We start from the raw sequence: 12,437 nt of genomic DNA, 5'->3' as shown, positions 1-12,437 counted from the left end.
ATGTCTATTAGGTGTCTTGTCTCTGAATTTGGTGTTGCCAATTCTGGAAAAATCCTGTGTGTAGTAATAAGAGCAGCGGGGCTGTGTCCCCAGCACCCGGCCGCCCGCATAGCTTATGCCCCAAAATAATTACATGGAAACTGTATTCTTTTGAACACTGCCTAGCCCATTAGTTCCAGCCTCTTATTGGCTAGCTCTTACATATTGATCTAACCCATTTTTAATATTATGTGTAGCACCATGAGCTGGCTTACCAGGAAAGATCTTAACCTGCGTCTGTCTGGAGTGGGAGAATCATGGCGACTCACTGACTCGGCTTCTTTCTCCCAGCATTCTGCTCTGTTTACTCCACCCACCTAAGGATTGGCCTATCAAATGGGCCTAGGCAGTTTCTTTATTAATTAACCAATGAAAGCAACAGATTAATACAAGACTCACCTCCATCACCTGTGGTAGATGTTAACTACCTTTCCAGGAACTGAGTGGCAAGTAAAATCAAGCAGTGCAGTTGTTAGGTCATCTGTTAGAGATGCAAGAGAGGCCATCCTAAGTAATGGTGGGTCAATGACCTATTCTGACGTATGTACACTAAACACACACACATTCCTCTTCTTCATTGTAGGCACACAAATACATATCTTAAGAACTACTGGTATTTCTTTCTTCTAACTCATGCGTTGATATCAGGAAACATTTGAGAAATCCATGTACTTTGAGGTGGACAATAATAAAAATGGCCCAATGTGGGAGCCCTGTCCGGGGTTCTGGAATTTTAATAGGGAACAGAGCCAGAACAAATAGCCCACCAGCTGTGTGACATATGTTTTCACTGATCCTCAACCCAAACCATAAAGGAAGCATGTAACAACTCTTATTACATGGGAAGATATGCAGCATAGGGAACATTGTTATTGCTGTCTAAGGTACCTAGAATACCTCATTGATGGATCAAGCATATCTCAAAATCAACAATCCAATTTGAGATCCCATATGTATTAGCATTGGGATGGTATAGGAAGCACTCTTGAGTTGAAGAACCACAAAGGAAGTTTGGCTCAGTTTATACTTCAGTGGTTGAGGACAGTATGGTCCCCCAAACAGTGAGGCTGCAAATATGCCCATTCTTTGTCTGAAGTTTGATTCAAATTGAGTATTGATGTACCATATTTTTACAGGAAGCAGTATGTGAGTGTGAGTAGCTGAGCTTGGTGCAGATTTCTCTGAGCTTCCAAGCGTGGGGCTTCTCACAAAGGGTTGCGATGGAGTGTTGGTGTCTATCTGTGTTTCCTAACACAGATGCTCTGTTATTTTGGTGGTCTTGGGTCATCCTATGCTAAGGTTAAGACAGGGCAAATTTATAACCCCTGGCTAAAGGTTTTTAAAAATATATGAAAATCAAAGTAGCATAAAAGGCCACTGGGCATGATACCAATTCTTGACTCCAATAAAGACAGCCAATAAAAAGAGCTAATGAAAAGAACTCTGATGACATTCATCTGAAATTTTAGATTGTTTTATGTTTTAACAAATTAACAATGATGATAAGAGGACATTAGCAGCTTTTCTCGGGGCTCTTTGTTAACAATAACTTGAGCCTGCAGCCACAACAGGGGCTGTGGCCAAGTTTTAGCTGGCAGACCAGCAAACCAATATTTTACACAATGGATGACATTTCTAAAACCAGACGCAGAGACAAATCAAGAGTCACACACGTATTCCAACAAACAAGTTTCTGCCATTTTTAATTGTATTTAGAACAACAAAAGAGTCCAAGATCACAAAAAAAGAGAACAGAACACTAGCGCTTGGGGCTGGTCCTGCTGCCCAGTGGAGGCCATGTGCCACTGTGAGAACTGAAGCCCCATCAAAAGACTTTCCAAGCAAAATTAATCTGTTTCTTTTGAACAATTTTTGAATAATGCCTTCATTCTTTGCTCTCTCCACATCAAAATTTAATTCTTATCTCTAGTTACATTGTTTATTCTCTCCTACTGCCAAATTAATCTCAAGGACAGTGTAAGGATGTCATCTGCCATACACTCCTTTAACCAATGTCTATTCTTCTGTCTAGAGGGAAGCAGATGGTGTGTCTAAGAGTGGTGAGGGGACTCTTTTTTTTTTCAACCTAGAGGATCCCAATAGTGGCTATTCTCAGTGTCCAACGTGGCTTATCGGACAACCCCATAGGCCTGCAGAGAAATAGCAACATTTCAGAATTGTTTATTTTCCTTCGGGTAATGTATATGTGTGTAGTCCAGTTGTTATTGGCCAATGGTATCTGCAGCTGAACAGCGGTCTTACTGGGTAGCTTACATAGAAACTCTTCCAGGCTACCCATGCTGCTCGTTCACAGCTTCTCCTTTAATTCCATGAAAGGCCAAGAGACAAATGGAACAAAGCAATGAAGTAGAACCCTGCTATACTGAACTTAGTACACATCACCTGCTTTCTTACCAGATTAAAGTGGGTCATAGTGAAGTTGGATCAAAGGTTGTTTTGTTTGTTTGTTTTTGTTTTATTGCTCTAAAACACCACCTGCTAAATTCAATGATTGGCTGTTCTTTTGAGGGACAGGAGAATTCCCAGTGATTTGTTACCATGGCTGAAATTTCAGAAGAAAAGTGGCAAGATGTGGGCTTTTCTGCCTTCACCTTGAATGGTTGGGGGGTTAGGAGGCTCTGGGCAACAGACCCCAGTGTCAAACTCTTAATTGAAGAAAAAAATACCCCTATTCATAAGTAGTGATGGAACTGTACCTACAGAGATATGACATCTAGTACACTAACAAATTTTAACAGAGAAAAATACATTATCAATTATCAAAATCTTTACAGAACATATCCCAAACCAGAATCAGAGCACATGGACACCCAGTAGCAAAAGCACCTCAATCGCAGGGGAAAGAATTGATGCGACAGAAGGAGCATTTGCTCCCGGTTCCCAAGATCAGGCAACTGCCCTTTGCTAACAAGAATGGTGAAGATCAAGGAAATACCCTTCCTTCTCCCAGTGGCTCAGATCCCACAAAGAGGATGCTGGCCAGTCTTTTGGGTGGGCACCAGGCCCCACATCTGGATTTCTCCCTATTGCGATTCCCAGGCGACTTCAATGAGATTTCACCACCCTTTCCACATTCATCTGTCTTTAGCTAGTAAAGTGCAATACATCATGTACCCTACCCTTTCTTCCTCCACCCCTTTGCCAGGCCTGAACACCAGGCCCAATATGGGAAGAGATATTAACTATCTGATCAATCCAGGTGTCTTATCCATTCTGAGAGAGCATCCAAAATGTAACTGCAACCTCTCTTACAAATACATGGCATCAGATATGACCTGGAAGCAAATATAAAGGTGCAGAGAAAGGTAAAGCTATCAGAACACATTACATCTATATATATAATTCAGTTTTGAAACATGGAAACAAATACTCATTTACAATATATTTCAACTTTCTGCCTTAAACTGCAGAGAACTTTTTGTGCTGTCCAAACTGGGCAGAAATGAGGGTTTCTGCCTGTCCTCCTTCTAGTGCAAAATCTAATCTTTTAAATGCACCCTTTCTCATCAAGGGCTTCACATCTTCAAATAAGCTAAGGTGGACACTAGCAAACACAGTGGCCAAGACCAGCTCTATTTCCAGCCATGCAAAGATGGAGCTTCAAAAATTTGCTCTGCAACTACTAGAAAAAAGGAAAGCTAGTTATGCTAATAAAATCAGTTAGTGAAGGACACTATAATCCCATTGTTTCCAAATGATCCTCAACACTTGTAAATATCTATATTATGAGACAACCCCTCCCCACAAAGTCTTCTAAGTAGGTCATCAGAAAAGCCCTCCAGTCTGTCTTTGGATCGTTTACCAAAGAGGTGCTAATGCTTGCTCCTTCCCTGCCCTTAACAATTTTGATATCTTAGCAGATACAATACAATCTTTGGTTATATAATGTAATGCTTTCATCTCCTTTTCTACTTAAAAAAAATACTCTCAAAGATTTTCAAAGCGATAAGTGGTGAGAACAAACCTGTCTGTAAAGGCAGCCAGGAAAGAAGCTTCATAGTCTAAGACATTTCACATGCTAAATGGTTTCTTTTGACTTTCAGTTGGGGATTTGATTGGGAAGGTTAGCATTCATGGTTCTCAAGTGTGAGAACCATGCTTTTGGCTCAATGACCTCTTGCCCTGGCAATTAATATAGAAGAATTATAGTCAGACTCTTGTTATCCAGGGCCATGCTAGGGTCATGCAGGGATAGTAAGCTAGTTGTCTTTAAAAAACCTTCTGAAGTGTGATGTTGGCATAGGTCTTGGGGGGCCATAAGGGGTGGCTTGGGCCTTTGTACCCTGGCAAATTTAGCAGAAAGAAGGGGGCAAGGCCACATCTGTACTAAATGAAACAAACAGTTAGAAGCCACTTGAAGCTTAAAGTCAGGTAATTTGTGGAGTATCAGGTAACTATGCAGATGGTGGGCATACGTTTTTCTTAAAGTGTGTTGACTATATCTTCTTACATCTACCTATATGTAGACATCGAGTGGACAGAGAAGGATGTTAGCATCAGTACATTTTGCAACCTGGACAATTAACTACCCAAAGGACAGAGTGAAGCTTTTTTTCCTCCTTTTTTTCTTTTTTAGTGCCAGTGAGCATACATAAAAATATACATATTACTGATTTTCTGTTTTTCAAAGATATACGACAGAATCCTTCAAAAAAAAATCCCTTTCTCAGAGTAAGGTAATTTAAAAAAATAATGAACTTTCCAAGAACAATAATATTGCCTGTGGCATAGAAAATCTATGGAACAAAGAAGTCAACTCCCATGTCAACTCAGAGTTCACACACAGTGAGCTGCCCTGTGAATGAGAGTTGACAGCAATACACGACTTTTTTTTTTTTTTTTTTTTTTTTAAATCACAGAGTTCGTGACTTTGGCAGCTAGCTGCTGCCCAGCCCAGATGGGCCTTCTCCATGGTGCTCCTCTTTTTCATCCTCACATTCCATTCTTATCAAGCACTCTAAATCTCTTTGGAGATGATCACCTTGACTTGTCCAGTGAGTGATCCTCATCTTCCATCTTACCAGATGAGTGGAGCAGTGGCCAGTTGTTCACAGGTGAGCACAGTGAACCAGCAGCACTCACTCTGCCGAGTAGAGTGCTTGCAAGATGAGACTTCTGCAGTCATACTAGCTGGAACATTGATGGCAAAAAAAAAAAGAAATGAAACAGAAAATCCAAAAAGCGAAAAAGCAAAACTCAATGTTTTCTTTGTCTGTGTGGGAGTGCACAGCCTCGCTATGACTCCATTGCTCACTCAAATCCCTGTGCAGAAACAGCAGGCATGAGGCCTTGTGTGGGCTGTTTTCTCTAGTTTCACCACTTGGAAATTTGGAGTTATCTAGTTGGTGTTGCTTTAATTGCACTGCTGTTTCACTGATTTTTGGCTTATGCAAGTAAAAAGCAAAAGCAAAAACATACATTCAAAAAGACAAGAGTCATGATCTGGAACTCTCTAAGATGAAAAAATTCATTGAGAAATGGAATTAAGAACCTCTAGTATTTACAAATATTAGAATGTTATAACAAAACCCATGTACCACTGAAAATGGAAATTGCTTCAAAATAGATGTAAAGAAACTATTAAAATGTAACCTAGTTTAACTGAAAAGAGTAGTGATTTTCTTCTGTTTAAAATACAGCTAAAAGAGATCCTGTACATAAGCCATATGGTGTCATCACAAAGCAAATCAGAATCTGTCTATCCTAGCTCAAAAAAGGAAACCTGTCAGCTTCAGCTTTAGTCCAGCAGGGTCAGACTGTCATATCACCGATCTTACATTCTCCCTCCCTTGTTATTTAAAGAAGTTGTTTTGCAAGTTTGTTATGCTATTAATATCAACACAGAAATCAGGGAAGGAAGCTCATGTGTATCATATTGTGTCACTCAGACACTATCTTCTCAATCAACTTAATATACCAACTAAGATGGGCAGCTGGTGGGCTGGCCCTTGATTTCTTAAGCTCAGCAGTAAAGTGAAGAGCTGAGTGAGGAGGAATTGTAAAAATGCACGAGTAGGTGGGAATTCCTCCTGCACTCGAGATTGAGGAGCAGAGTCCACAGAAAAAGTAAGGTGCCAACGGACTACATGAAACCAGTGACCCAGGTCATGCCCTGAGTTTGTGGGTGTAGTCTGTTTGTTGCCACACCAGACAGATCTGTCCAATGGGAGTCACAGTTCTATAGAATGTCTCAGTGGTCCTGCACCCTCTGACTGAGAGGCAACCACTCTGGTGGAGAATCTGAGTGACCTTGGCCAAGGTCAACCCGGCAACTTCAATAGAGGAGGATGAGCAAACCGGTGCCCATCTAGCCAGGTGGTGTTCATTTGACTTTAGCCTTTGCCTCGGAAGTCTTTGGCAGTCAGCATTCTCTTTTGGCCTCCTCTCTTCTTCCCGTGTGAGTATATCGGAGAGTAAGTATGATGGATGAAAAGGAGAGCATTTTATGCTCTCTGGTTCTACTGTCTTCATTTACCCAGTCTGGTTACTTAGTTTTCTCCTCCACCATGGTCTGGGTAGCCTCTTTCATCACTTTGAGTAGGAAATTGACAATTCTCCACTTGATAGGAGTATGTTGTCGCTGAAGGACAAGGGCAAGCTGCCCAGTTTGTCTGGTCCCTTTGGTGATTTCTCTCAAATTTGTCTAAGGGCTCCAGAAATCTGACTGTTGATGAAAGACATTGAGTGAGATGTCTTTGATACTGTTGGCATCTAAACAAAGATGCCGTGGCTCTTGGTCTGCTAGGCTTCATGGTGGTGATGGAAGGGAGACCTTAGCAGTGTCTACAAATAAGTCCAAAGAAGTGAGCAAGCTTTACCACCATAGCTTAAATGCATTAGAGTGAAGTTCAGGCCCACCGTACACTGAAAAACTGTGGAGTGAGAAGGTGGCTGCAAGGAGTTTATAGGTCCTTTAAAAGTGGAGGAAACGGTGGTTGCATTAAGGGATCAACCATTTCCTGTCCCTAAAGGACTCCCTTTCCTCTGACTCCAGCCCCCAAACTCCTCTATGGCTCCCACATAGAAATGTGTCCATAGATCTGAATGGAGCCTTCCAAAGAGTCGGATTTCTCTGCTTTCTTCTCACTGACCTAACTTCAGTGGAAGTGGCCAAAGTTTTGGCTAAAGAGAACATTTAGTTCAAAGCTCTAAGAAAAACCTATTGAAAGTCAGTTGAGGGTGGAAGCAGAGGTTAAGAGAGAAAAGACTTTGAAGGAGGAGGTATTCGCATGCAGACAAGTTTTTAGACACGAAGCACATTTCAGTACAATGAACTGCACTGCAACTGAGCACTCTAGCACTCAGGGACAAAGCCTCTGGGGAAGTAATGGTTATCCATCCACCCTCCTTGTCCTATTTTCTCTCTATCCTACCAGTAGGCTTTGGGGTCATCCTGCTCTTTGATGCCAACAGCCATTAGCAACAACTGAAGTTCCCACAGAGAGACAGGATGAACAAAGAGAGCGACTCCTCATGTACCTGGGATTTTTACTTTCTTCTAGTTACTTGTTGGTTTCTTTGAGAATCTTATGTGTTTATTTATTTATTGTGAAGATATAAATTTGGCTTTTTATTTTCTATGTCTGTTTCTTCCCCAGATACTTAGAGCTCTCTGAACTTGATATGGCATAAGGCGAGTAAACATTTATGTGGTTGGCACACAGCACAGGGCTGGAAACAAGCACAATTGACACTGGGCCACACAAGGGTCACCACAAAGTCAAAGAAATACAACACAACTCAAAACACAGGCAGAAGCCACAACAGGCAGCAGATTTTAAATGTGCCATGGGAGAGTGAGAGAGGGAGAGAAGAAGGAAAGGAAAGAAGGAAAGCCTAGGAAATATCACCAAGGAGCATTCATGACAGACTGTACATCAGCAGAGGAATTTCCCCCAAGGCACTGCAGGGAAGTAGTGCAGAAGACATCTGAAAAAGGGAACAAGGTGCATTTGACTACGAAGGTTTCCAAATCTTCACTGTGCGTGGAAATAGATGGGCTTGACTTTCCCAGAAAGGATCTTGGGCACTTGCACAGAGATGATCTCTGCCATCATTTCAGGAAAGTCCACGCTCACCATGTGGGACTTGATTAGCAGGTCAAAAGTGAACTGATGCAGCTCTCTTGCAATCTGTAGGGAGAGTAAGAGACAGAACAAACATGGTCAATAAAAACTTGGCTCCTGCCCAGCTCTCCTCCCACCCTGAATGCCAGTACCTTTAGCATTTTGTCCCAAGGCCTAGCCTTTATCCTGCTCAGTGAGTGTGTGTGTATGTATGTGTGTGTGCATGTGCGCACATTCATGCGTGTGTGTCTACCCATTTGTGTGTTTGAAAAATGCTCTCCAGGCCTCCTACAGATCATTTATACCATTTCAAGTCCTCTGACTTAGGACTGAGTGTTCCTCTTTTCCTCTCCTCCATTACACACACACACACACACACACACACGCACGCACGCACACACACCACACGCTCTCTCTCACACACACATATACAAACACACAGTTTAAATCATTTTCTCTGTCTTTCTACCTTCCTCCTTCCCACTATCTCTCTCTCCTTCTTCCTCCTTCACACACACACACACACACACACACACACACACACACACACACACACACACACACACACCTCCCATGTACATGACTCAAGGAAAAGAGGAAAGAGAAATATACCTGTTTTGTCTGCCTGGAATATTCATCTGCCTTACGCTTCTTCCCTAAGACCCAGCTTCTCAGTACTCTACTCCTCTACCCTTTTCACAACATCCATCTGGGACATTGTGACCTGTGTTTCTTTCTTCTCCATTGCATTTTCTTCTTGGACCATACTCAAAGCTAGAGGCAAATGGAAGCACCTCCCAACAGGTGGTGCCAGACCCTAGAGGAGCCATTATCACTGTGCTCTATCAGGCTGCTCTCCCTGATAAAGCGCCCTCTGGAGTTTGCTTACCGGCTGCACGGAATCCAGGAGCTTGGTGAGCTGGTAGAAGCGCCTTGAACAGGATGTGGGATTTTTTCTTTTGCAGGCAATGATACGATCGAGTTCCTTGATGTAGTTCATTCGAAGTTCATCAAAGAATTTTTGATTTTTCAGCCCATCCACTGGAACTGATGTGGGATGAAGACAGAGTGGGGAGGGGAAGCATGCCCACAACGAGCATTAGACAAAGCACCAAGTTTTCTGACCACAAACTTGATCTTCCACCCCCACATCAAGGGAAGCATCTATTTGGCTTTCTATCAGTTGAAGTCTGTGTGCCTGGGGCCTTCAAAGTAAATGATTTTCTGTACTTAACACGGAGGAGTTAGATAAAATAGACTGAACTCTTTTTTTTGACTAGTTTGTATATGTACCCATTTCTCAGACCCCAAACCTTTTTGTTCTCCATCCAGCTGTGATTTAGACACTCAAGGAACCTGGCTTATCAAATACCAAATGCCTCCATTCTTCCCCATTACACTCTGCTTAGAGGAGACATTAAAGAAAGCTTCCTTGACTGTCAAGCAAGCCTGTCTCCATTGTTTCCATCCGCCTCCTTTGGTTGCTAAAGAGGAAATATCCTCTAGGAGGTGATCCCTCCTGCTCTACTCCTCTGCAAGGAATGCAAGGTGGCTCAAGACTATTCCTACAGTAGAGACTACAGGCTATCTCAGAGGCCTTATTTCAGTGACGGAATGAGAATAGTTAATCTGTTAGAGGCTGAATTCTACCCATGAAACTGATCTCTACACACAAAATTGGTCTTTTAAGGAAGAAAGGATGCTGCAGGGATGTGGAGGGTGGAGGGAAGGAGAGAGAAGGGGAATAATCTAGGAGCTGCATTCTCCCTAATAACAATTTAATGGAAAGTGTAGGTCCCCTGGTGCCTCTGTGCTCCCACTGGCATCCTCTATAGACCCAAGTACTTACTAATGCTGAAGAGTAGCAGGGCTTTCATGCACAGGAATTCCTGGGGGGTTATCTGGAGCCATCCGAATTCTTGAGACAGTTGCCTCATGCGCACACACTGGCTGTACATCCGAGACTTGTGCATGCGGTACCTAAGCAATAGAAGTATAGATGAAAAGGAGAAATGAGGGGACACATCCAACCAGCATTCAAGGAATGCTCCTTGGAGGCCCTCTCTCCTGCGATTCTCCAAGAAAAGGTAGCTTATTTGTCTTGCGAGGACTTCAGTCACAAGGGATTGTCCTGTTCTCCCCGTCCCCCAAACTTCTGATACCCAGATAAAGGCTCATCTTCTCTGGTCAGGATGTGGTTTAGCACATGGAATTTCCAGGCCTGCATTTCCTTTCTGTTTCCTGAGTCAGGGACAGGAAAACATGACCAAATGAACACAATGGGGCAGGGACATGGTCTCCCTGACTACAGTGTTAGGATCTCAACTACAGGCAGAGCCAGAAACCTGCCCACTTCAGGACTTCTCAGAGGGACTCCCAGGCAATCTGTTCTTAGTGTGAGAATGCCAGGGTTTGCAAGGAGCCACAGGTGTTTATCTTGTCAACACCACTGCCTGCCATTTCCTGCAATAGAAATGGAATCATTTCTTTAAAAAACATCTAGCAATAGATATAAATTGCACATTGTCCTCTCACAATGAGTTCCAGTGCTTCTAAATATACTAGGGGTGTTTTGCAATGTCTAGTCTCTAAGTCCTCTGCAGCGGGGAGCCCACTCCTGCAAAGACTGGCTGTTCCTTACTATGGTTTGGGAGTTGTAAACATCTGTGAGCTGCTTTCATATTGTGAGTTGTGAACAGATTATCACGTTATCACCTATAAATTATATGGAGAAGGGGCCAAGGTTCAGAAAACTTCAGGGTGGAGGCAACCTCTCTGTTCCATGTCTGGTTATGGCAAATCTCTAAGAAAAGTCATGCTATCTCCAACTAGTAAGCCTTTAAGTTGAGAAATGTATGAATGTGTGTGTGTGTGTGTGTGCACGCACACATGCACACATACATGTGTGTTTGTGTGTGTGAGTGTGTGTGTGTGTGTATGGGAGAGAAAGAGAGAAAGAGAGTGAGAGAGGGTGAGAGAGAGGGGGGACCCTCATTTGTAGCTTATGAAGAAAGGAAGGGGAATTTGACACCAACTTTAAGTGCCTAAGTGATGAGGACAAAGACCTCCCAGATGGACTATAAAGGCCATGTTTTGATATTCTAGTTCCCAAGTCACGTGCCTGGTGAAGAGGTGAGCAGGCTTATCATTGCCTGGGCAGAAAGGAGCTCTGTAGGGACCTTGGCTGCCCTGGAGAAGGAGGGAAGGTAGCAGGTGGTGAATTATTCAATCCAGGCTGAAATCCAACTGGACAAGGAAAGTGTTTAGATGGTATCACAAGTCAATTGAGCAGAACAGTGCTGCTCTAAGCTCTTTTACCCTAGAGGACATTTGAGTAAGTCCTGCTTTCCCTGGAACCTGGCTGTGCTCCCGACTCCATTGTATTTGCACGCCTCTGTGGATGTCAACACTGCAGCGTTTTAAATCATGGCCAGGGCACAAAGGATTCCTAGAATATTGCTGTAGGCCCCTGAGACAGAAAAGATAGGGAATGGGTAGGAGAGAAGAGGAACAAGCAATGAGAAGAATTCAAAGAGGAAATAAACAGGAAGCAGGAAGAAAGAGTTGGGAGAGAATTAAAGGAAGGAAAGCAGAATGGCAGTAGGGGGTAAAAATAAGGAGTAGGGATGGATTTCCAAAAGAGAGCAGAAGTGGGCATTGCTAAAAGACAAGATAAAAGGAAAAGTGAAAATTGGGAAACACTAAACCCAGTGCCTGGCATGTGGTAAGCGCTTAGTTAACGCTGTGTAAGAGAGGTGCTGCTATGTTATCTATCATTGAATAATGAGAGATGTGTGACCCGGAGAACTGCAGCAATTCTCCCATGGTTACAGAGCTCGAATTCAAGTCCATTATCCTCATAACATGGGATTTCCACAAAGAAGGAAAGAATGAAGAAAACTTTACTGAGAAAGGGTTTTCGCCTTCCATAGAGGAGCAAATGGATTTTCTCAGCTTCAAGTCCCAGGCTCTGTCTCTCTGGGCCTCAGTTGCAAGCAATTATAGTTTTCAACTGGGGAATACTGCATTCCCAGTGGACAGTAGAAATGTATGGAGTCTGTTTGGATCTCAAAATGACTAAACTCTTATTTATCAAGCAGGTACTAACCAGGGATATTAACATAATGCATTATGCAAAACTGCATAACATCTTGTACGTGAAAACATCCCAAAATGTCAACAGTATCTATGTTGAGAAGCACTGGTCTAGATATTTTCAAATATTCTGATGACTGTATTGCAATTGGTTCCTACAAATGGGAAGAAACCTTGTTTCAGGATTTTTGTGGCTTGATAGATCTAAGCCTGATA

At 42.7% G+C, this 12,437-nt stretch overlaps 1 protein-coding gene across 1 annotated transcript in view; it reads right to left on the bottom strand.

Moving 5' to 3' along the window:
• Positions 1-1,696: 1,696 nt before the first annotated feature.
• Positions 1,697-12,437, bottom strand: part of Ar (androgen receptor) — a 175,997-nt gene continuing 165,256 nt past the window's right edge. Inside the window, exons 6-8 of the mRNA XM_057759414.1 lie at positions 9,976-10,106; positions 9,016-9,173; positions 1,697-8,192 (exon numbers count right to left, since the gene is read on the bottom strand). Of these exons, the coding sequence (XP_057615397.1) occupies positions 8,037-8,192; positions 9,016-9,173; positions 9,976-10,106 (445 nt within the window). The 3' untranslated portion in view covers positions 1,697-8,036. The remainder of the gene's footprint in view (positions 8,193-9,015; positions 9,174-9,975; positions 10,107-12,437) is intronic.

This window comes from Chionomys nivalis, chromosome X (assembly GCF_950005125.1).
Source record: "Chionomys nivalis chromosome X, mChiNiv1.1, whole genome shotgun sequence".
NCBI lineage: Eukaryota > Metazoa > Chordata > Mammalia > Rodentia > Cricetidae > Chionomys > Chionomys nivalis.
The sequence above is the reverse complement of the archived record's forward strand: the minus strand, read 5'-3'. Positions and strand labels throughout refer to the sequence as shown.